A 24,156-nucleotide genomic window follows, 5' to 3' on the forward strand; every position below is an offset into this window, starting at 1 on the left:
TCCTCTGCACGAATACCCTCTTCCTTCTCTGCATTACTACCCTCCTCCTCCTCTGCACTACTACCCTCCTCCTCCTCTGCACCAATACCCTCTTCCTTCTCTGCATCACTACCCTCCTCCTCCTCTGCACCACTACCCTCCTCCTCCTCTGCACCAATACCCTCTTCCTTCTCTGCATCACTACCCTCCTCCTCCTCTGCACCACTACTCTCCTCATTCTCTGCACCGCTACCCTCCTCCTCCTCGGCACCACTACCCTCCTCCTCCTCTGTACCACTACCCTCCTCCTCCTCTGAACCACTACCCTCCTCCTCCTCTGCACCATTACCCTCCTCCTCTTCTGCACCACTACCCTCCTCTTCTGCACCACTACCCTCCTCCTTCTCTGCAACACTACCCCCTCCTCTGCACCACTACCCCCCTCCTCTGCACCACTACCCTCCAATTCTGCACCACTATCATCCTCCTCCTCTGCACCACTACCCTCCTCCTCTGCACCACTACCCTCCACGTCCCCTGCACCACTTTCCCTTCTCCTCTGCACCACTACCCTCCTCCTCTGCACCACTACCCTCCTTCTCTGCACGACTACCCTCCTTCTCCTCTGCACCACTACCCTCCTCCTCCTCTGCACCACAACCCTCCTCCTCCTCTGCACCACTAACCTCCTCCTCCTCTACACCACTACCCTCCTTGTCCTCTGCACCACTACCCTCATCCTCTGCACCACTACCCTCCTTCTCTGCACCACTATCCTCCTCCTCTGCACCACTACCCTCATCCTCTGCACCACTACCGTCCTCCTCCTCCTCCTCTCCACCACTACCCTGCCCCTCCTCCTCTGCACCACTACCCTCCTCCTCCTCTCCACCATTTCCATCCTCATCCTCTGCACCACTACCCTCCTCCTCCTCCTCCTCTGCACCACTACCCTGCCCCTCCTCCTCCACTGCACCACTACCCTCCTCCTCTGCAAAACTTCCCTCCTCCTTCTCTGCGTCACTACCCTCCTCGTCTGCACCATTACCCTCCTCCTTCTCTGCATCACTACCCTCCACCTCCTCTTCTGCACCACTACCCTCCTCCTCCTGTGCACCACTACCCTCCTCCTCCTCTGCACAACTACCCTCCAATTCTGCACCACTATCATCCTCCTCCTCTGCACCACTACCCTCCTCCTACTCTGCAACACTACCCTCCTCCTCTGCACCACTATTCTCCTCATTCTTTGCACCACTACTAACCACCTCCTCTTCTGCGCCACTACCCTCCTCCTCCTCTGCACCACTACCTTCCTCCTCTGCACCACTACCCTCCTCCTCCTCTGCACTACTACCCTCCTTCTCCTCTGCACTACTACCCTCCTCCTCTGCACCACTACCCACCTCCTCTGCACCACTACTCTAATCCTCCTCTGCACCACTATCCTCCTCCTCTGCACCACTACCCTCATCCCCTGCACCACTACCCTCCTCCTCCTCTTCACCACTACCCAACTCCTCTGCACCACTTCCCTCCTCCTCCTCTGCACCACTACCCTCCTCCTCCTCTGCACCACTACCCTCCTCCTCCTCTGCACAACTACCCTCCTCTTCCTCTGCATCACTACCCTCCTCCTCCTCTGCACCACTACCCTCCTCCTTCTCTGCAGCACTACCCTCCTCCTCTGCAACACTACCCTCCTCCTCTGCACCACTACCCCCCTTCTCCTCTGCACCCCTACCTTCCTCCTCCTTTACACCACCACCCTCCTCCTCCTCTGCACCACTACCCTCCTCCTTCTCTGCAGCACTACCCTCCTCCTCTGCAACACTACCCTCCTCCTCTGCACCACTACCCTCCTCCTCTGCACCACTACCCCCCTTCTCCTCTGCACCACTACCTTCCTCCTCCTTTACACCACCACCCTCCTCCTCCTCTGCACCACTACCCTCCTCCTTCTCTGCAGCACTACCCTCCTCCTCTGCAACACTACCCTCCTCCTCTGCACCACTACCCCCCTTCTCCTCTGCACCCCTACCTTCCTCCTCCTTTACACCACCACCCTCCTCCTCCTCTGCACCACTACCCTCCTCCTTCTCTGCAGCACTACCCTCCTCCTCTGCAACACTACCCTCCTCCTCTGCACCACTACCCTCCTCCTCTGCACCACTACCCCCCTTCTCCTCTGCACCACTACCTTCCTCCTCCTTTACACCACCACCCTCCTCCTCCTCTGCACCATTACCCTCCTCCTTCTCTGCATCACTACCCTCCACCTCCTCTTCTGCACCACTACCCTCCCCCTCCTGTGCACCACTACCCTCCTCCTCCTCTGCTCAACTACCCTCCAATTCTGCACCACTATCATCCTCCTCCTCTGCACCACTACCCTCCTCCTACTCTGCAACACTACCCTCCTCCTCTGCACCACTATTCTCCTCATTCTTTGCACCACTACTAACCACCTCCTCTTCTGCGCCACTACCCTCCTCCTCCTCTGCACCACTACCTTCCTCCTCTGCACCACTACCCTCCTCCTCCTCTGCACTACTACCCTCCTTCTCCTCTGCACTACTACCCTCCTCCTCTGCACCACTACCCACCTCCTCTGCACCACTACTCTAATCCTCCTCTGCACCACTATCCTCCTCCTCATCTGCACCACTACCCTCATCCTCTCCACCACTACCCTCCTCCTCTTCACCACTACCCAACTCCTCTGCACCACTACCCTCCTCCTCCTCTGCACCACTACCCTCCTCCTCCTCTGCACCACTACCCTCCTTCTCTGCACGACTACCCTCCTTCTCCTCTGCACCACTACCCTCCTCCTCCTCTGCACCACTACCCTCCTCCTCCTCTGCACCTATAACCTCCTCCTCCTCTACACCACTACCCTCCTTGTCCTCTGCACCACTACCCTCATCCTCTGCACCACTACCCTCCTTCTCTGCACCACTATCCTCCTCCTCTGCACCACTACCCTCATCCTCTGCACCACTACCCTCCTCCTCCTCCTCCTCTGCACCACTACCCTGCCCCTCCTCCTCTGCACCACTACCCTCCTCCTCCTCTCCACCATTTCCATCCTCCTCCTCTGCACCACTACCCTCCTCCTCCTCTCCACCATTTCCATCCTCATCCTCTGCACCACTACCCTCCTCCTCCTCCTCCTCTGCACCACTACCCTGCCCCTCCTCCTCTGCACCACTACCCTCCTCCTCTGCAAAACTTCCCTCCTCCTTCTCTGCGTCACTACCCTCCTCCTCGTCTGCACCATTACCCTCCTCCTTCTCTGCATCACTACCCTCCACCTCCTCTTCTGCACCACTACCCTCCTCCTCCTGTGCACCACTACCCTCCTCCTCCTCTGCACAACTACCCTCCAATTCTGCACCACTATCATCCTCCTCTTCTGCACCACTACCCTCCTCCTACTCTGCAACACTACCCTCCTCCTCTGCACCACTATTCTCCTCATTCTTTGCACCACTACTAACCACCTCCTCTTCTGCGCCACTACCCTCCTCCTCCTCTGCACCACTACCTTCCTCCTCTGCACCACTACCCTCCTCCTCCTCTGCACTACTACCCTCCTTCTCCTCTGCACTACTACCCTCCTCCTCTGCACCTCTACCCACCTCCTCTGCACCACTACTCTAATCCTCCTCTGCACCACTATCCTCCTCCTCCTCTGCACCACTACCCTCATCCCCTGCACCACTACCCTCCTCCTCCTCTTCACCACTACCCAACTCCTCTGCACCACTTCCCTCCCCCTCCTCTGCACCACTACCCTCCTCCTCCTCTGCACCACTACCCTCCTCCTCCTCTGCACAACTACCCTCCTCTTCCTCTGCATCACTACCCTCCTCCTCCTCTGCACCACTACCCTCCTCCTTCTCTGCAGCACTACCCTCCTCCTCTGCAACACTACCCTCCTCCTCTGCACCACTACCCCCCTTCTCCTCTGCACCCCTACCTTCCTCCTCCTTTACACCACCACCCTCCTCCTCCTCTGCACCACTACCCTCCTCCTTCTCTGCAGCACTACCCTCCTCCTCTGCAACACTACCCTCCTCCTCTGCACCACTACCCTCCTCCTCTGCACCACTACCCCCCTTCTCCTCTGCACCACTACCTTCCTCCTCCTTTACACCACCACCCTCCTCCTCCTCTGCACCACTACCCTCCTCCTTCTCTGCAGCACTACCCTCCTCCTCTGCAACACTACCGTCCTCCTCTGCACCACTACCCCCCTTCTCCTCTGCACCCCTACCTTCCTCCTCCTTTACACCACCACCCTCCTCCTCCTCTGCACCACTACCCTCCTCCTTCTCTGCAGCACTACCCTCCTCCTCTGCAACACTACCCTCCTCCTCTGCACCACTACCCCCCTTCTCCTCTGCACCCCTACCTTCCTCCTCCTTTACACCACCACCCTCCTCCTCCTCTGCACCACTACCCTCCTCCTTCTCTGCAGCACTACCCTCCTCCTCTGCAACACTACCCTCCTCCTCTGCACCACTACCCTCCTCCTCTGCACCACTACCCCCCTTCTCCTCTGCACCACTACCTTCCTCCTCCTTTACACCACCACCCTCCTCCTCCTCTGCACCATTACCCTCCTCCTTCTCTGCATCACTACCCTCCACCTCCTCTTCTGCACCACTACCCTCCTCCTCCTCTGCACCACTATCATCCTCCTCCTCTGCACCACTACCCTCCTCCTTTTCTGCACCACTACCCTCCTCCTCTGCACCACAACCCTTCTCCTCTGCACCACTACCCTCCTCCTCCTCTGTACCACTAACCTCCTCCTCCCTCTCCTCCTCTACACCACTACCCTCCTCCTCCTCCTCTTCCTCCTCTGCACCACTACCCTCCTCGTCTGCAACACTACCCTCCTCCTCTGCACCACTACCCTCCTTCTCTGCACCACTACCCTCCTCCTCCTCTACACCACTACCCTCCTCCTCTGCACCACTACCCTCCTCCTCTGCACCACTACCCTCCTCCTCTGCATCACTACCCTCCACCTCTTCCTCTGCATCACTACCCTCCACCTCTTCCTCTGCACCACTACCCTCCTCCTCCTCTGCACGAATACCCTCTTCCTTCTCTGCATTACTACCCTCCTCCTCCTCTGCACTACTACCCTCCTCCTCCTCTGCACCAATACCCTCTTCCTTCTCTGCATCACTACCCTCCTCCTCCTCTGCACCACTACCCTCCTCCTCCTCTGCACCAATACCCTCTTCCTTCTCTGCATCACTACCCTCCTCCTCCTCTGCACCACTACTCTCCTCATTCTCTGCACCGCTACCCTCCTCCTCCTCGGCACCACTACCCTCCTCCTCCTCTGTACCACTACCCTCCTCCTCCTCTGAACCACTACCCTCCTCCTCCTCTGCACCATTACCCTCCTCCTCTTCTGCACCACTACCCTCCTCTTCTGCACCACTACCCTCCTCCTTCTCTGCAACACTACCCCCTCCTCTGCACCACTACCCCCCTCCTCTGCACCACTACCCTCCAATTCTGCACCACTATCATCCTCCTCCTCTGCACCACTACCCTCCTCCTCTGCACCACTACCCTCCACGTCCCCTGCACCACTTTCCCTTCTCCTCTGCACCACTACCCTCCTCCTCTGCACCACTACCCTCCTTCTCTGCACGACTACCCTCCTTCTCCTCTGCACCACTACCCTCCTCCTCCTCTGCACCACAACCCTCCTCCTCCTCTGCACCACTAACCTCCTCCTCCTCTACACCACTACCCTCCTTGTCCTCTGCACCACTACCCTCATCCTCTGCACCACTACCCTCCTTCTCTGCACCACTATCCTCCTCCTCTGCACCACTACCCTCATCCTCTGCACCACTACCGTCCTCCTCCTCCTCCTCTCCACCACTACCCTGCCCCTCCTCCTCTGCACCACTACCCTCCTCCTCCTCTCCACCATTTCCATCCTCATCCTCTGCACCACTACCCTCCTCCTCCTCCTCCTCTGCACCACTACCCTGCCCCTCCTCCACTGCACCACTACCCTCCTCCTCTGCAAAACTTCCCTCCTCCTTCTCTGCGTCACTACCCTCCTCGTCTGCACCATTACCCTCCTCCTTCTCTGCATCACTACCCTCCACCTCCTCTTCTGCACCACTACCCTCCTCCTCCTGTGCACCACTACCCTCCTCCTCCTCTGCACAACTACCCTCCAATTCTGCACCACTATCATCCTCCTCCTCTGCACCACTACCCTCCTCCTACTCTGCAACACTACCCTCCTCCTCTGCACCACTATTCTCCTCATTCTTTGCACCACTACTAACCACCTCCTCTTCTGCGCCACTACCCTCCTCCTCCTCTGCACCACTACCTTCCTCCTCTGCACCACTACCCTCCTCCTCCTCTGCACTACTACCCTCCTTCTCCTCTGCACTACTACCCTCCTCCTCTGCACCACTACCCACCTCCTCTGCACCACTACTCTAATCCTCCTCTGCACCACTATCCTCCTCCTCTGCACCACTACCCTCATCCCCTGCACCACTACCCTCCTCCTCCTCTTCACCACTACCCAACTCCTCTGCACCACTTCCCTCCTCCTCCTCTGCACCACTACCCTCCTCCTCCTCTGCACCACTACCCTCCTCCTCCTCTGCACAACTACCCTCCTCTTCCTCTGCATCACTACCCTCCTCCTCCTCTGCACCACTACCCTCCTCCTTCTCTGCAGCACTACCCTCCTCCTCTGCAACACTACCCTCCTCCTCTGCACCACTACCCCCCTTCTCCTCTGCACCCCTACCTTCCTCCTCCTTTACACCACCACCCTCCTCCTCCTCTGCACCACTACCCTCCTCCTTCTCTGCAGCACTACCCTCCTCCTCTGCAACACTACCCTCCTCCTCTGCACCACTACCCTCCTCCTCTGCACCACTACCCCCCTTCTCCTCTGCACCACTACCTTCCTCCTCCTTTACACCACCACCCTCCTCCTCCTCTGCACCACTACCCTCCTCCTTCTCTGCAGCACTACCCTCCTCCTCTGCAACACTACCCTCCTCCTCTGCACCACTACCCCCCTTCTCCTCTGCACCCCTACCTTCCTCCTCCTTTACACCACCACCCTCCTCCTCCTCTGCACCACTACCCTCCTCCTTCTCTGCAGCACTACCCTCCTCCTCTGCAACACTACCCTCCTCCTCTGCACCACTACCCTCCTCCTCTGCACCACTACCCCCCTTCTCCTCTGCACCACTACCTTCCTCCTCCTTTACACCACCACCCTCCTCCTCCTCTGCACCATTACCCTCCTCCTTCTCTGCATCACTACCCTCCACCTCCTCTTCTGCACCACTACCCTCCCCCTCCTGTGCACCACTACCCTCCTCCTCCTCTGCTCAACTACCCTCCAATTCTGCACCACTATCATCCTCCTCCTCTGCACCACTACCCTCCTCCTACTCTGCAACACTACCCTCCTCCTCTGCACCACTATTCTCCTCATTCTTTGCACCACTACTAACCACCTCCTCTTCTGCGCCACTACCCTCCTCCTCCTCTGCACCACTACCTTCCTCCTCTGCACCACTACCCTCCTCCTCCTCTGCACTACTACCCTCCTTCTCCTCTGCACTACTACCCTCCTCCTCTGCACCACTACCCACCTCCTCTGCACCACTACTCTAATCCTCCTCTGCACCACTATCCTCCTCCTCATCTGCACCACTACCCTCATCCTCTCCACCACTACCCTCCTCCTCTTCACCACTACCCAACTCCTCTGCACCACTACCCTCCTCCTCCTCTGCACCACTACCCTCCTCCTCCTCTGCACCACTACCCTCCTTCTCTGCACGACTACCCTCCTTCTCCTCTGCACCACTACCCTCCTCCTCCTCTGCACCACTACCCTCCTCCTCCTCTGCACCTATAACCTCCTCCTCCTCTACACCACTACCCTCCTTGTCCTCTGCACCACTACCCTCATCCTCTGCACCACTACCCTCCTTCTCTGCACCACTATCCTCCTCCTCTGCACCACTACCCTCATCCTCTGCACCACTACCCTCCTCCTCCTCCTCCTCTGCACCACTACCCTGCCCCTCCTCCTCTGCACCACTACCCTCCTCCTCCTCTCCACCATTTCCATCCTCCTCCTCTGCACCACTACCCTCCTCCTCCTCTCCACCATTTCCATCCTCATCCTCTGCACCACTACCCTCCTCCTCCTCCTCCTCTGCACCACTACCCTGCCCCTCCTCCTCTGCACCACTACCCTCCTCCTCTGCAAAACTTCCCTCCTCCTTCTCTGCGTCACTACCCTCCTCCTCGTCTGCACCATTACCCTCCTCCTTCTCTGCATCACTACCCTCCACCTCCTCTTCTGCACCACTACCCTCCTCCTCCTGTGCACCACTACCCTCCTCCTCCTCTGCACAACTACCCTCCAATTCTGCACCACTATCATCCTCCTCTTCTGCACCACTACCCTCCTCCTACTCTGCAACACTACCCTCCTCCTCTGCACCACTATTCTCCTCATTCTTTGCACCACTACTAACCACCTCCTCTTCTGCGCCACTACCCTCCTCCTCCTCTGCACCACTACCTTCCTCCTCTGCACCACTACCCTCCTCCTCCTCTGCACTACTACCCTCCTTCTCCTCTGCACTACTACCCTCCTCCTCTGCACCTCTACCCACCTCCTCTGCACCACTACTCTAATCCTCCTCTGCACCACTATCCTCCTCCTCCTCTGCACCACTACCCTCATCCCCTGCACCACTACCCTCCTCCTCCTCTTCACCACTACCCAACTCCTCTGCACCACTTCCCTCCCCCTCCTCTGCACCACTACCCTCCTCCTCCTCTGCACCACTACCCTCCTCCTCCTCTGCACAACTACCCTCCTCTTCCTCTGCATCACTACCCTCCTCCTCCTCTGCACCACTACCCTCCTCCTTCTCTGCAGCACTACCCTCCTCCTCTGCAACACTACCCTCCTCCTCTGCACCACTACCCCCCTTCTCCTCTGCACCCCTACCTTCCTCCTCCTTTACACCACCACCCTCCTCCTCCTCTGCACCACTACCCTCCTCCTTCTCTGCAGCACTACCCTCCTCCTCTGCAACACTACCCTCCTCCTCTGCACCACTACCCTCCTCCTCTGCACCACTACCCCCCTTCTCCTCTGCACCACTACCTTCCTCCTCCTTTACACCACCACCCTCCTCCTCCTCTGCACCACTACCCTCCTCCTTCTCTGCAGCACTACCCTCCTCCTCTGCAACACTACCGTCCTCCTCTGCACCACTACCCCCCTTCTCCTCTGCACCCCTACCTTCCTCCTCCTTTACACCACCACCCTCCTCCTCCTCTGCACCACTACCCTCCTCCTTCTCTGCAGCACTACCCTCCTCCTCTGCAACACTACCCTCCTCCTCTGCACCACTACCCCCCTCCTCCTCTGCACCCCTACCTTCCTCCTCCTTTACACCACCACCCTCCTCCTCCTCTGCACCACTACCCTCCTCCTTCTCTGCAGCACTACCCTCCTCCTCTGCAACACTACCCTCCTCCTCTGCACCACTACCCTCCTCCTCTGCACCACTACCCCCCTTCTCCTCTGCACCACTACCTTCCTCCTCCTTTACACCACCACCCTCCTCCTCCTCTGCACCATTACCCTCCTCCTTCTCTGCATCACTACCCTCCACCTCCTCTTCTGCACCACTACCCTCCCCCTCCTGTGCACCACTACCCTCCTCCTCCTCTGCACAACTACCCTCCAATTCTGCACCACTATCATCCTCCTCCTCTGCACCACTACCCTCCTCCTACTCTGCAACACTACCCTCCTCCTCTGCACCACTATTCGCCTCATTCTTTGCACCACTACTAACCACCTCCTCTTCTGCGCCACTACCCTCCTCTTCCTCTGCACCACTACCTTCCTCCTCTGCACCACTACCCTCCTCCTCCTCTGCACTACTACCCTCCTTCTCCTCTGCACTACTACCCTCCTCCTCTGCACCACTACCCACCTCCTCTGCACCACTACTCTAATCCTCCTCTGCACCACTATCCTCCTCCTCATCTGCACCACTACCCTCATCCTCTCCACCACTACCCTCCTCCTCCTCTTCACCACTACCCAACTCCTCTGCACCACTACCCTCCTCCTCCTCTGCACCACTACCCTCCTCCTCCTCTGCACCACTACCCTCCTCCTCCTCTGCACAACTACCCTCCTCTTCCTCTGCATCACTACCCTCCTCCTCCTCTGCACCACTACCCTCCTCCTTCTCTGCAGCACTACCCTCCTCCTCTGCAACACTACCCTCTTCCTCTGCACCACTACCCCCCTTCTCCTCTGCACCCCTACCTTCCTCCTCCTTTACACCACCACCCTCCTCCTCCTCTGCACCACTACCCTCCTCCTTCTCTGCAGCACTACCCTCCTCCTCTGCAACACTACCCTCCTCCTCTGCACCACTACCCTCCTCCTCTGCACCACTACCCCCTTCTCCTCTGCACCACTACCTTCCTCCTCCTTTACACCACCACCCTCCTCCTCCTCTGCACCACTACCCTCCTCCTCTGTACCAATATGCTCCTCCTCCTCTGCTCCACAATCCTCCTCCTCCTTTGCACCACTACCCTCCTCCTCCTCTGCACCACTACACTCCTCTACCTCCTACTCCTCTGAACAATTGCCCTCCCCCTCCTCTTCTGCACCACTACCCTCCTCCTCTGCACCACATCCCTTCTCCTCTGCACCACAACCCTTCTCCTCTGCACCAGTAACCTCCTTCTCCTCCTCCTCCTCTGCACCACTACCCTCCTACTTTGCATCACTACATTCCACCTCCTCTGCACCACTACACTCCTTCTCCTCTGCACCACTACCCTCCTTCTCTGCATCACTACCCTCCTCCTCCTCTGCACCACTACCCTCCTACTCTGCTCAACTACCCCCTTCCTCTGCACCACTACTCTCCTCATTCTCTGCACCACTACCCTCCTCCTCCTCTGCACTACTACCCTCCTCCTCCTCTGCACCACTACCCTCCTCCTCTGAACCACTCTCCTCCTCCTCCTCTGCACTACTACCCTCCTCCTCTTCTGCACCACTACCCTCCTCTTCTGCACCACTACCCTCCTCCTCCTCTGCAACACTACCCTCCTCTTCCTCTCACTCACTACCCTTCTCCTTCTCTGCACCACTACCTTCCTCCTCCTTTACACCACCACCCTCCTCCTCCTCCTCCTCCTTTCCACCACTACCCTCCTCCTCCTCTGCACTACTACCCTCCTCCTCCTCTGCACCACTACCCTCCTCCTCCTCTGCACCACTACCCTCCTCCTCCTCTGGAATACTACCCTCCTCCTCCTCTGCACCACTACCCTCCTCCTCCTCTGAACCACTACCCTCCTCCTCCTCTGCAACACTACCCCCCTCCTCTGCACCACTACCCTTCTCCAATGCACCACTACCCTCCAATTCTGCACCATTATCATCCTCCTGCTCTGCACCACTACCCTCCTCCTCTGCACCACTACCCTCCAATTCTGCACCACTATCATCCTCCTGCTCTGCACCACTACCCTCCTCCTCTGCACCACTACCCTCCACGTCCTCTGCACCAATTTCCCTCCTCCTCTGCACCACTACCCTCCTCCTCTGCACCACTACCCTCCTTCTCCTCTGCACGACTACCCTCCTTCTCCTCTGCACCACTACACTCCTCCTCCTCTGCACCACTACCCTCCTCCTCCTCTGCACCACTAACCTCCTCTTCCTCCTCCTCCTCCTCTACACCACTACCGTCCTTGTCCTCTGCACCATTACCCTCCTCCTCTGCACCACTACCCTCCTCCTCTGCACCACTACCCTCCTTCTCTGCACCACTACCCTCCTCCTCCTCCTCCTCTGCACCACTACCCTGCCCGTCCTTCTCTGCACCACTACCCTCCTCCTCCTCTCCACCACTTTCCTCCTCGTCCTCTGCACCACTACCCTCCTCCTCCTCCTCCTCCTCCTCCTCCTCCTCCTCCTCCTCCTCCTCCTCCTCCTCCTCCTCCTCCTCTGCACCACTACCTTGCCCCTCCTCCTCTGCAAAACTTCCCTCCTTCTCTGCATCACTACCCTCCTCCTCCTCTGCACCATTACCCTCCTCCTTCTCTGCATCACTGCCCTCCACCTCCTCTTCTGCACCACTACCCTTCTCCTCCTCTGCACCACTACCCTCCTCCTCCTCTGCACAACTACCTTCCAATTCTGCACCACTATCATCCTCCTCCTCTGCACCACTACCCTCCTCCTCCTCTGCACCACTACCTTCCTCCTCTGCACCACTACCCTCCTCCTCCTTTGCACTACTACCCTCCTCCTAATCTGCACCACTACCCTCCTCCTCCTCTTCACCACTACCCACCTCCTCTGCACCACTACCCTCCTCCTCCTCTGCACCACTACCCTCCTCCTCCCCTGCACCACTACCCTCCTTCTCTGCACCACTACCCTCCTACTCCCCTGCACCACTACCCTCCTCCTCCTCTACACCACTACCCTCCTCCTCCTCTGCACCACAACCATACTCCCCTGCACCACTGCCTTCCTCTTCCTCTGCACCACTACCCTCCTCCTCCTCTACACCACTACCCTCCTCCTCGTCTGCACCACTACCCTCCTCCTCCTCTGCACCATTAACCTCCACCTCCTCTGCACCACCACCCTCCTCCTCCTCTGCATCACTTCCCTCCTCCTCCTCTGCACCACTACCCTCCTCCTCCTCTGCACCATTACCCTCCTCCTCCTCTGTACCACTACCCTCCTCTTCCTCTGCATCACTACCCTCCTCCTCCTCTGCACCACTAACCTCCTCCTGCTCTGCACCACAACCGTCCTCCTCTGCACCACTACCCTTCTCCTCTGCACAACTACCCTCCTCCTCCTCTGCACCACTACTCACCTCCTCTGCACCACTACCCTCCTCCTTCTCTGCATCACTACCCTCCTCCTTCTCTGCATCACTACCCTCCTCCTCCTCTGCACCACTACCCACCTCCTCTGCGCCACTACCCTACTCCTCCTCTGCACCACTACCCTTCTCCTCCTCTGCACCACTACCCTCATCCTCTGCACCACTACCCTCCTCCTCCTCTTCACCACTACCCACCTCCTCTGCACCACTACCCTCCTCCTCCTCTGCACCACTACCCTCCTCCTCCTCTGCACAACTACCCTCCTCTTCCTCTGCATCACTACCCTCCTCCTCCTCTGCACCACTACCCTCCTCTTCCTCTGCACAACTACCCTCCTCTTCCTCTGCACTACTACCCTCCTCCTCCCCTGCACCACTACCCTCCTCCTCCTCTGCACCACTAACCTCCTCCTCTGCACAACTACCCTCCTCTTCCTCTGCATCACTACCCTCCTCCTCCTCTGCACCACTACCCTCCTCCATCTCTGCAGCACTACCCTCCTCCTCTGCAACACTACCCTCCTCCTCTGCACCACTACCCCCGTTCTCCTCTGCACCACTACCTTCCTCCTCCTTTACACCACCACCCTCCTCCTCCTCTTCACCACTACCCTCCTCATCTGCACCACTACCCCCTTCTCCTCTGCAACACTACCCTCCTCCTCTGCAACACTACCCTTCTCCTCTGTATCACTACGCTCCTCCTCCTCTGCACCACTACCCTCCTCCTCCTCTGCACCACTACACTCCTCTACCTTTTCCTCTGCACAATTGCCCTCCCCCTCCTCTTCTGCACCACTACCCTCCTCCTCTGCACCACAACCCTTCTCCTCTGCACCACTACCCTCCTCCTCCTCTGCACCACTAACCTCCTCCTCCTCCTCTACACCACTACCCTCCTCCTCCTCTTCCACCTCTGCACCACTACCCTTCTCCTCTGCACCACTACCCTCCTCCTCTGCACCTCTACCCTCTTCCTCCTCTGCACCACTACCCTCCTCCTCTGCACCACTACCCTCCTCCTCCTCTGTACCACTACCCTCCTTCTCTGCACCACTACCCTCCTCCTCTGCACCACTACCCTCCTCCTCTGCACCACTACCCTCCTCCTCCTCTGCACCACTACCTTCCTCCTCTGCACCACTACCCTCCTCGTCTGCATCACTACTCTCCACCTCCTCTTCTGCACCACTACCCTCCTCCTCTGCACCAGTACCCTCCTCCTCTGCATCACTACCCTCCTCTGCATCACTACCCTCTACCTCTTCCTCTGCACCACTACCCTCCTCCTCTGCACCACTACCCTCCTCCTACTCTGCACAACTACCCCCCTCCTCTGCACCACTACTCTCCTCATTCTCAGCACCGCTACCCTCCTCCTCCTCTGCACCACTACCCTCCTCCTCCTCTGCACCACTTCCCTTCTCCTCCTCTGAACCACTACCCTCCTCCTCCTCTGCACCACTACCCGCCTCCTCTTCTGCACCACTATCCTCCTCCTCCTCTGCAGCACTACCCTCTTCTTCTGCACAACTACCCTCCTCCTTCTCTGCAACACTACCCTTCTCCTCTGCACCACTACCTTCCTCCTCCTTTACACCACCACCCTCCTCCTCCTCCTCCTTTCCACCACTACCCTCCTCCTTCTCTGCAACACTACCCCCCTCCTCTGCACCACTACCCTTCTCCAATGCACCACTACCCTCCAATTCTGCACCACTATCATCCTCCTCCTCTGCACCACTACCCTCCTCCTCCTCCTCTGCACCACTTCCCTGCCCCTCCTCCTCTGCACCACTACCCTCCTCCTCCTCTCCACCACTTCACTCCTCGTCCACTGCACCATTACCCTCCTCCCCCTCCTCCCCCTCCTCCTCCTCCTCCTCCTCCTCTGCACCACTACCCTACCCTTCCTCCTCTGCACCACTACCTTCCTCCTCTGCAAAATTTCCCTCCTCCTTCTATGCGTCACTACCCTCCTCCTCCTCTGCACCATTACCCTCCTCCTTCTCTGCATCACTACCCTCCACCTCCTCTTCTGCACCACTACCCTCCTCCTCCTCTGCACCACTACCCTCCTCCTCTTCTGCACAACTACCCTCCTACTTCTCTGCATCGCTACCCTCCACCTCCTCTTCTGCACCACTATCATCCTCCTCCTCTGCACCACTTCCCTCCTCCTCTTCTGCACAACTACCCTCCTCCTTCTCTGCATCGCTACCAACCACCTCCTCTTCTGCACTACTACCCTCCTCCTCCTCTGCACCACTACCCTCCCCCCCTCCTCTTCTGCACCACTACCCTCCTCGTCCTCTGCATCACTACCCCCTCCTCTGCACCACTACCTTCTTCCTCCTCTGCACCACTACCCTCCTACTCCTCTGCACCACTACCCTCCTCCTCCTCTGCACTACTACCCTCCTCCTTCTCTGCACTACTACCCTCCTCCTCTGCACCACTACCCTCCTCCTGCTTTGCACCACTACCCTCCTCCTCCTCTGCACCACTACCAACCTCCTCTGCACCACTACCCTCCTCCTCCTCTGCACCACTACCCTCCTCCATCTCTGCAGCACTACCCTCCTCCTCTGCAACACTACCCTCCTCCTCTGCACCACTACCCCCGTTCTCCTCTGCACCACTACCTTCCTCCTCCTTTACACCACCACCCTCCTCCTCCTCTTCACCACTACCCTCCTCATCTGCACCACTACCCCCCTTCTCCTCTGCAACACTACCCTCCTCCTCTGCAACACTACCCTTCTCCTCTGTATCACTACGCTCCTCCTCCTCTGCACCACTACCCTCCTCCTCCTCTGCACCACTACACTCCTCTACCTCCTCCTCTGCACAATTGCCCTCCCCCTCCTCTTCTGCACCACTACCCTCCTCCTCTGCACCACAACCCTTCTCCTCTGCACCACTACCCTCCTCCTCCTCTGCACCACTAACCTCCTCCTCCTCCTCCTCCTCTACACCACTACCCTCCTCCTCCTCTTCCACCTCTGCACCACTACCCTTCTCCTCTGCACCACTACCCTCCTCCTCTGCACCTCTACCCTCTTCCTCCTCTGCACCACTACCCTCCTCCTCTGCACCACTACCCTCCTCCTCCTCTGTACCACTACCCTCCTTCTCTGCACCACTACCCTCCTCCTCTGCACCACTACCCTCCTCCTCTGCACCACTACCCTCCTCGTCTGCATCACTACTCTCCACCTCCTCTTCTGCACCACTACCCTCCTCCTCTGCACCAGTACCCTCCTCCTCTGCATCACTACCCTCCTCTGCATCACTACCCTCCACCTCTTCCTCTGCACCACTACCCTCCTCCTCTGCACCACTACCCTCCTCCTACTCTGCACAACTACCCCCCTCCTCTGCACCACTACTCTCCTCATTCTCTGCATCGCTACCCTCCTCCTCCTCTGCACCACTACCCTCCTCCTCCTCTGCACCACATCCCTTCTCCTCCTCTGAACCACTACCCTCCTCCTCCTCTGCACCACTACCCGCCTCCTCTTCTGCACCACTATCCTCCTCCTCCTCTGCAGCACTACCCTCCTCTTCTGCACAACTACCCTCCTCCTTCTCTGCAACACTACCCTTCTCCACTGCACCACTTCCTTCCTCCTCCTTTACACCACCACCCTCCTCCTCCTCCTCCTTTCCACCACTACCCTCCTCCTTCTCTGCAACACTACCCCCCTCCTCTGCACCACTACCCTTCTCCAATGCACCACTACCCTCCAATTCTGCACCACTATCATCCTCCTCCTCTGCACCACTACCCTCCTCCTCTGTACCACTACCCTCCTGCTCTGCACTACTACCCTCCTCCTCTGCACCATTACCCTCCTTCTCCTCTGCACGACTACCCTCCTTCTCCTCTGCACCACTACCCTGCTCCTCCTCTGCACCACTACCCTCCTCCTCTGCACCACTACCCTCCTTCTCTGCACCACTACCCTCCTCCTCCTCCTCTGCACCACTTCCCTGCCCCTCCTCCTCTGCACCACTACCCTCCTCCTCCTCTCCACCACTTCACTCCTCGTCCACTGCACCATTACCCTCCTCCCCCTCCTCCTCCTCCTCCTCCTCCTCCTCCTCCTCCTCCTCTGCACCACTACCCTACCCTTCCTCCTCTGCACCACTACCTTCCTCCTCTGCAAAATTTCCCTCCTCCTTCTATGCGTCACTACCCTCCTCCTCCTCTGCACCATTACCCTCCTCCTTCTCTGCATCACTACCCTCCACCTCCTCTTCTGCACCACTACCCTCCTCCTCCTCTGCACCACTACCCTCCTCCTCTTCTGCACAACTACCCTCCTACTTCTCTGCATCGCTACCCTCCACCTCCTCTTCTGCACCACTATCATCCTCCTCCTCTGCACCACTTCCCTCCTCCTCTTCTGCACAACTACCCTCCTCCTTCTCTGCATCGCTACCAACCACCTCCTCTTCTGCACTACTACCCTCCTCCTCCTCTGCACCACTACCCTCCCCCCCTCCTCTTCTGCACCACTACCCTCCTCGTCCTCTGCATCACTACCCCCTCCTCTGCACCACTACCTTCTTCCTCCTCTGCACCACTACCCTCCTACTCCTCTGCACCACTACCCTCCTCCTCCTCTGCACTACTACCCTCCTCCTTCTCTGCACTACTACCCTCCTCCTCTGCACCACTACCCTCCTCCTGCTTTGCACCACTACCCTCCTCCTCCTCTGCACCACTACCAACCTCCTCTGCACCACTACCCTCCTCCTCCTCTGCACCACTACCCTCCTCCATCTCTGCAGCACTACCCTCCTCCTCTGCAACACTACCCTCCTCCTCTGCACCACTACCCCCGTTCTCCTCTGCACCACTACCTTCCTCCTCCTTTACACCACCACCCTCCTCCTCCTCTTCACCACTACCCTCCTCATCTGCACCACTACCCCCCTTCTCCTCTGCAACACTACCCTCCTCCTCTGCAACACTACCCTTCTCCTCTGTATCACTACGCTCCTCCTCCTCTGCACCACTACCCTCCTCCTCCTCTGCACCACTACACTCCTCTACCTCCTCCTCTGCACAATTGCCCTCCCCCTCCTCTTCTGCACCACTACCCTCCTCCTCTGCACCACAACCCTTCTCCTCTGCACCACTACCCTCCTCCTCCTCTGCACCACTAACCTCCTCCTCCTCCTCCTCCTCTACACCACTACCCTCCTCCTCCTCTTCCACCTCTGCACCACTACCCTTCTCCTCTGCACCACTACCCTCCTCCTCTGCACCTCTACCCTCTTCCTCCTCTGCACCACTACCCTCCTCCTCTGCACCACTACCCTCCTCCTCCTCTGTACCACTACCCTCCTTCTCTGCACCACTACCCTCCTCCTCTGCACCACTACCCTCCTCCTCTGCACCACTACCCTCCTCCTCCTCTGCACCACTACCCTCCTCCTCCTCTGCACCACTATCCTCCTCCTCTGCACCACTGCACCACTACCCTCCACCTCCTCTGCACCACTACCCTTCTCCTCCTCTGCACCACTACCCTCCTCCTCCTCTGCATCACTACCCTCCTCATCCTCCTCTGCACCACTATCCTCCTCCTCTGCACCACTACCCTCCTCCTCCTCTGTACCACTATCCTCCTCCTCTGCACCACTACCTTCCTCCTCCTCTGCACCACTACCCTCCTCCTCCTCTGCACCACTACCCTCCTCCTCCTCTGCACCACTACCCTCCTCCTCCTCTGCACCACTATCCTGCTCCTCTGCACCACTGCACCACTTCCCTCCTCCTCCTCTGCATCACTACCCTCTTCCTCCTCTGCACCACTACCCTCCTCCTCCTCTGCACCATTACCCTCCTCCTCCTCCTCTGCACCACTATCCTCCTCCTCTGCACCACTACCCTCTTCCTCCTCTGCACCACTACCCTCCTCCTCCTCTGCACCACTACCCTCCTCCTCTGCACCACTACCCTCCTCCTCTGCACCACTACCCTCCTCCTCTGCACCACTACCCTCCTCCTCTGCATCACAACCATCCTCTTCCTCTTCCTCCTCCTTAAGAGATGGGTGTGAGGAGTAACCAGGTGTGGGCTTCAGTGTTCCCTTTCATTTGCAGGTGTGGGTGGGGAGAGTTTGCAGGTGTGGGCTTCAGTGTTCTCTTTCATCTGCAGGTGTAGGTGAGGAGAGTTGCCAGGTGTGGGCTTCAATGCTCCCTCTCATCTACAGGTGTGAGTTTGGAGAGTTGCCAGGTGTGGGCTTCAGAGTTCCCTCTAATCTACAGGTGTGGGAGGGGAGAGTTGCCAGGTGTGAGCTTCAATGTTCCCTCTCATCTGCAGTTGTGGGTGTGGAGAGTTGCCAGGTGTGAGCTGCAACGTTCCCTCTCATCTACAGGTGTGGGAGGGGAGAGTTGCCAGGTGTGAGCTTCAATGTTCCCTCTCATCTGCAGTTGTGGGTGTGGAGAGTTGCCAGGTGTGAGCTGCAATGTTCCCTCTCATCTACAGGTGTGGGAGGGGAGAGTTGCCAGGTGTGAGCTGCAACGTTCCCTCTCATCTACAGGTGTGGGAGGGGAGAGTTGCCAGGTGTGAGCTTCAATGTTCCCTCTCATCTGCAGTTGTGGGTGTGGAGAGTTGCCAGGTGTGAGCTGCAATGTTCCCTCTCATCTACAGGTGTGGGTGGGGAGAGTTGCCAGGTGTGAGCTGCAATGTTCCCTCTCATCTACAGGTGTGGGTGGGGAGAGTTGCCAGGTGTGAGCTGCAATGTTCCCTCTCATCTACAGGTGTGGGTGGGGAGAGTTGCCAGGTGTGAGCTGCAATGTTCCCTCTCATCTACAGGTGTGGGTGGGGAGAGTTGCCAGGTGTGAGCTGCAATGTTCCCTCTCATCTACAGGTGTGGGTGGGGAGAGTTGCCAGGTGTGAGCTGCAATGTTTCCTCTCATCTACAGGTGTGGGTGGGGAGAGTTGCCAGGTGTGAGCTGCAATGTTTCCTCTCATCTACAGGTGTGGGTGGGGAGAGTTGCCAGGTGTGAGCTGCAATGTTTCCTCTCATCTACAGGTGTGGGTGGGGAGAGTTGCCAGGTGTGAGCTGCAATGTTTCCTCTCATCTACAGGTGTGGGTGGGGAGAGACTCCTGCGAGGACTTCACCGGAGGGGCGTCACTGGTGATGAACTTGTGATTTGGATCCAGGACAGTGAGGAGAACGAGAAGTACCTCCGAGAGCTCAGTGCGTCGCTTAACAATTTTAAGAATGTTTTGATATTGTAGATTGTTGAGACCAGCCTCACGAGACCAATAATGTACAAGGACACATCTACGAGGAGCTGGTTGTTGAGACCAGCCTCACGAGACCAATAATGTACAAGGACACATCTACGAGGAGCTGGTTGTTGAGACCAGCCTCACGAGACCAATAATGTACAAGGACACATCTACGAGGAGCTGGTTGTTGAGACCAGCCTCACGAGACCAATAATGTACAAGGACACATCTACGAGGAGCTGGTTGTTGAGACCTGCCTCACGAGACCAATAATGTACAAGGACACATCTACGAGGAGCTGGTTGTTGCTGAGAATTTTGGTATGCTGGAGGTATGAATGAGTTTTGGTATGCTGGAGGTATGAATGAGTTTTAGTATGCTGGAGGTATGAATGAGTTTTAGTATGCTGGAGGTATGAATGAGTTTTAGTATGCTGGAGGTATGAATGAGTTTTAGTATGCTGGTGGTATGAATGAGTTTTAGTATGCTGGTGGTATGAATGAGTTTTAGTATGCTGGTGGTATGAATGAGTTTTAGTATGCTGGTGGTATGAATGAGTTTTAGTATGCTGGAGGTATGAATGAGTTTTAGTATGCTGGAGGTATGAATGAGTTTTAGTATGCTGGAGGTATGAATGAGTTTTAGTATGCTGGTGGTATGAATGAGTTTTAGTATGCTGGTGGTATGAATTAGTATTAGAATGTTAGTAGGATGAATGAATTTTGGTATGCTGATGGAATGATTGAGTTTTTGTATGCATTGTATGAATGTATTTTAGTATGCTGGAGGTATAAATAAGAATTTGTATGCAGATTTTATTAATACGTTCAGAAATGCATATTGCATGAATAACTGATTTTGATATACTGATTTTATGTATAAGTTTTGGCATTTAATTTATATATTAGCATTTTCTACACTTTATATCGATATGATTTTCTTTACTATTGTTTATTGGATCAATATTATTAGTTTTAGCTGTTTATTTTTTAAGGGATTTAAGTTATTTTGACATTTAAGGAATTTTAGGCATTGAGAATTTCTGTCTCACTTTTATTCTGTCTTAACCTTATTATCCTCAAGATCAAGCAGGAGCATATATACACCTGTGTTATTGTAAGTTGCTTAATGTACAACTTAATACAGTAAGTTGCCTACTGTAACTTACTATAATGCATTAAGCAGTTTATTGTATATGTACTTTAATATTATCAGTATCCGATTGTAAACTTGTTCTACTACAGTAGCTAGCCTTTTTAGGAACTTTCTTTATTACAGTAAGTAGCGTACTGTACAAGTACTTTAATATAGTATGCAGTATACTGTTCAAGTAGTTTAATACAGTAAGTGTCCTTCTGCTACAGTAAGTGTCCTTCTGCTCACTTAAATGTACAATTTCTTTAGAAAAGAAACTACCAAGAATCTGCCTTTAAAGGAGAAATTGAGTATAACCTTGGATTGTCAATGAGAAGTCTGAGAGCAATAGTACACCAAGAACTTCAACAAAATCTTGTAGATCTGAAGCAAAGTGAAATCGACACCAGTAATTCCATCTATCATCATACTATCATGCAAGAGGAGCCACACATCTATGGTTTATCCAATAAAATCAGCAGACTTCTAGATGTTATTACTGCTCGGTTTAGACTCGGTTATAAGTATCTCTAGGAATTCTCATTATCTGCTGATGTAGACCTGACCAAATGTAAACTGTGTCAACAAAATTATTCGCACACCCTCCGTCACTATGTGATGGAGTGCGAAAAGATACATGAATTCAGAGACAATTCTATAGAAATGTTCTAAAGATGAGTAAATGTTTCATTCAAAATGATCTGCTGCCAGAGATTTTGGCCAAATATCCCCAGTTTGCAAACTGTAGGTAGTAACTAAGTGATTGTAACCTATCCACCGCTGCCCACTGGATGGGGGGCGGTGTGCAGGACAAACATATCAATTGTGACACTAGCTCTCCACATATGTCAGTTGCTTAATTTAGAAACTGTACTTGTGGTCGATCTCGAACCCTTTGTTGATGTGACGACTTATACTGAATTTTGTAACTAGCTCATCAAGATTGTAACTTGCTTAGCTAAATGAATTGTGGGGTTCAGTCCCTGAGCCCATTATGTGCCTCTGTAACCCTTTCCACTGCCGCCCACAAGATGGGTATGGGGTGCATAATAATTGAACTAAACTGTACACCTCCTATGATACTGTAAGTAGTACTGTACTACGCTTTTTATAGTTCAGTACTGCAAGTATTAAAGTAAATACATGCATTATCGGAAATAAAGTAACATATAACTTTAAACAATATAAACACTTTTATTTGCCCTCATTTTCTGAGGCCTGTTGTTTGGAGGTATTAACTTGCTAGTGGTATATGATATGACTTTTTCAACAGAAACAGAGTAAGACAAATCCGAGTGGTAAACGTTGTCAATGGTCCTCAGGACTCTGGCCTGAGACCTGTGTTGTTTACCGTATATATAAACCATGTTGATACAACACTCAAGTGCAACATTACCATAGTTGTCAATGGTCCTCAGGACTCTGGCCTGAGACCTGTCTTGTTTACCGTATATATAAACCATGTAGATACAACACTCAAGTGCAACATTACCATAGTTGTCAATGGTCCTCAGGACTCTGGCCTGAGACCTGTCTTGTTTACCGTATATATAAACCATGTTGATACAACACTCAAGTGCAACATTACCTAGTTTCCGATGATACAAAAATGTTGATAGAAATAAATTAAGAAAAACTTAAAATCGTTGCAAGATAACTTAGGCTTTCAAAATTTAACAAAAGATTTGCATATGATGATCAATACTGTCTATGCAAAGTTTAATATTACTTTGACTTTTCTTTAAGTGACAGGAGAGGAAAGTCTTATTTAAAAAAAAAATCATTGAAGATGACCTAACTAGTTACATCTGAGGGTATAAGACTCAGTGATTGTGACAACCTTTCCTGACATTTTCCTGTCATAGACACCGTCACTATACCTCACTGTCGAACTGTTGCTGCTGACAGTGAGAACAGTAACCAACCTTAAAACATTTAAACTGGGAAAAAGTCACCATTGCTGACCTGGAAAAACTTCGAGTGTCTGTTTAACAGAAAATTTTATAATATTCATATATCAATCATTGTTTAAATATTAATATGAAATTACGCAATTAACGTTAAAATTGGTGATAGTTGAATAGCTTTGTTAGTGTAACGCATGTCGGCCTGGTTGAGCGGTGCTATGGGCGCTTCGTAGGGCATGTGAAGTGATTGGGTTATGGAGGTGTGTGGGGGGGGGGATACAAGTGCGCCCCAATATGGGAGAGCAGATGTCTGGCGTGTGTAGGAAGGGCTCGGGTTGGTTCCCCCAGCTGGAGGAAGATACGCCATTGGGGGTCTTTGATTGGATATACACACAGCGAGCAAGCTGCAGCCGGCTAGACAGCCTGTCATCCAGTTAGACAGCCAGTCAAGCCAGCCAGTTAGCCAGCCAGCCAACCAGTTAGACGGCCAGCCAGCCAGTTAGACAACCAGTTAGACGGCCAGCCAGCCAGTTAGACGGCCAGCCAGCCAGTTAGACAGAGACAGACACAGAGAGAGAGAGAGAGAGAGACAGACAGACACACAGAGAGAGAGAGAGAGAGAGAGACAGACAGACACACAGAGAGAGAGAGAGAGAGAGAGAGAGAGAGAGAGAGAGAGAGAGAGAGAGAGAGAGAGAGAGAGAGAGAGAGAGAGAGAGAGAGAGAGATACAGACAGACAGACAGACAGACAGACAGACAGACAGACACACACACACACACACACACACACCAGTTGGGGCCGGTGGCTGAGCGGACAGCACACTGGACTTGTGATCCTGTGGTCCTGGGTTCGATCCCAGGCGCCGGCGAGAAAC

General features: G+C 55.2%; 1 protein-coding gene across 1 annotated transcript in view; it reads left to right on the forward strand.

Annotated features, from left to right (window-relative positions):
- Nucleotides 1-22,562, forward strand: part of LOC138350666 (uncharacterized) — a 41,369-nt gene extending 18,807 nt beyond the window's left edge. Inside the window, exon 3 of the mRNA XM_069301843.1 lies at nucleotides 20,091-22,562. Within this exon, the coding sequence (XP_069157944.1) occupies nucleotides 20,091-20,245 (155 nt within the window). The 3' untranslated portion in view covers nucleotides 20,246-22,562. The remainder of the gene's footprint in view (nucleotides 1-20,090) is intronic.
- Nucleotides 22,563-24,156: the final 1,594 nt, after the last annotated feature.

The sequence above is a fragment of the Procambarus clarkii genome, chromosome 46, assembly GCF_040958095.1.
Source record: "Procambarus clarkii isolate CNS0578487 chromosome 46, FALCON_Pclarkii_2.0, whole genome shotgun sequence".
NCBI classification, from domain to species: Eukaryota; Metazoa; Arthropoda; class Malacostraca; order Decapoda; family Cambaridae; genus Procambarus; species Procambarus clarkii.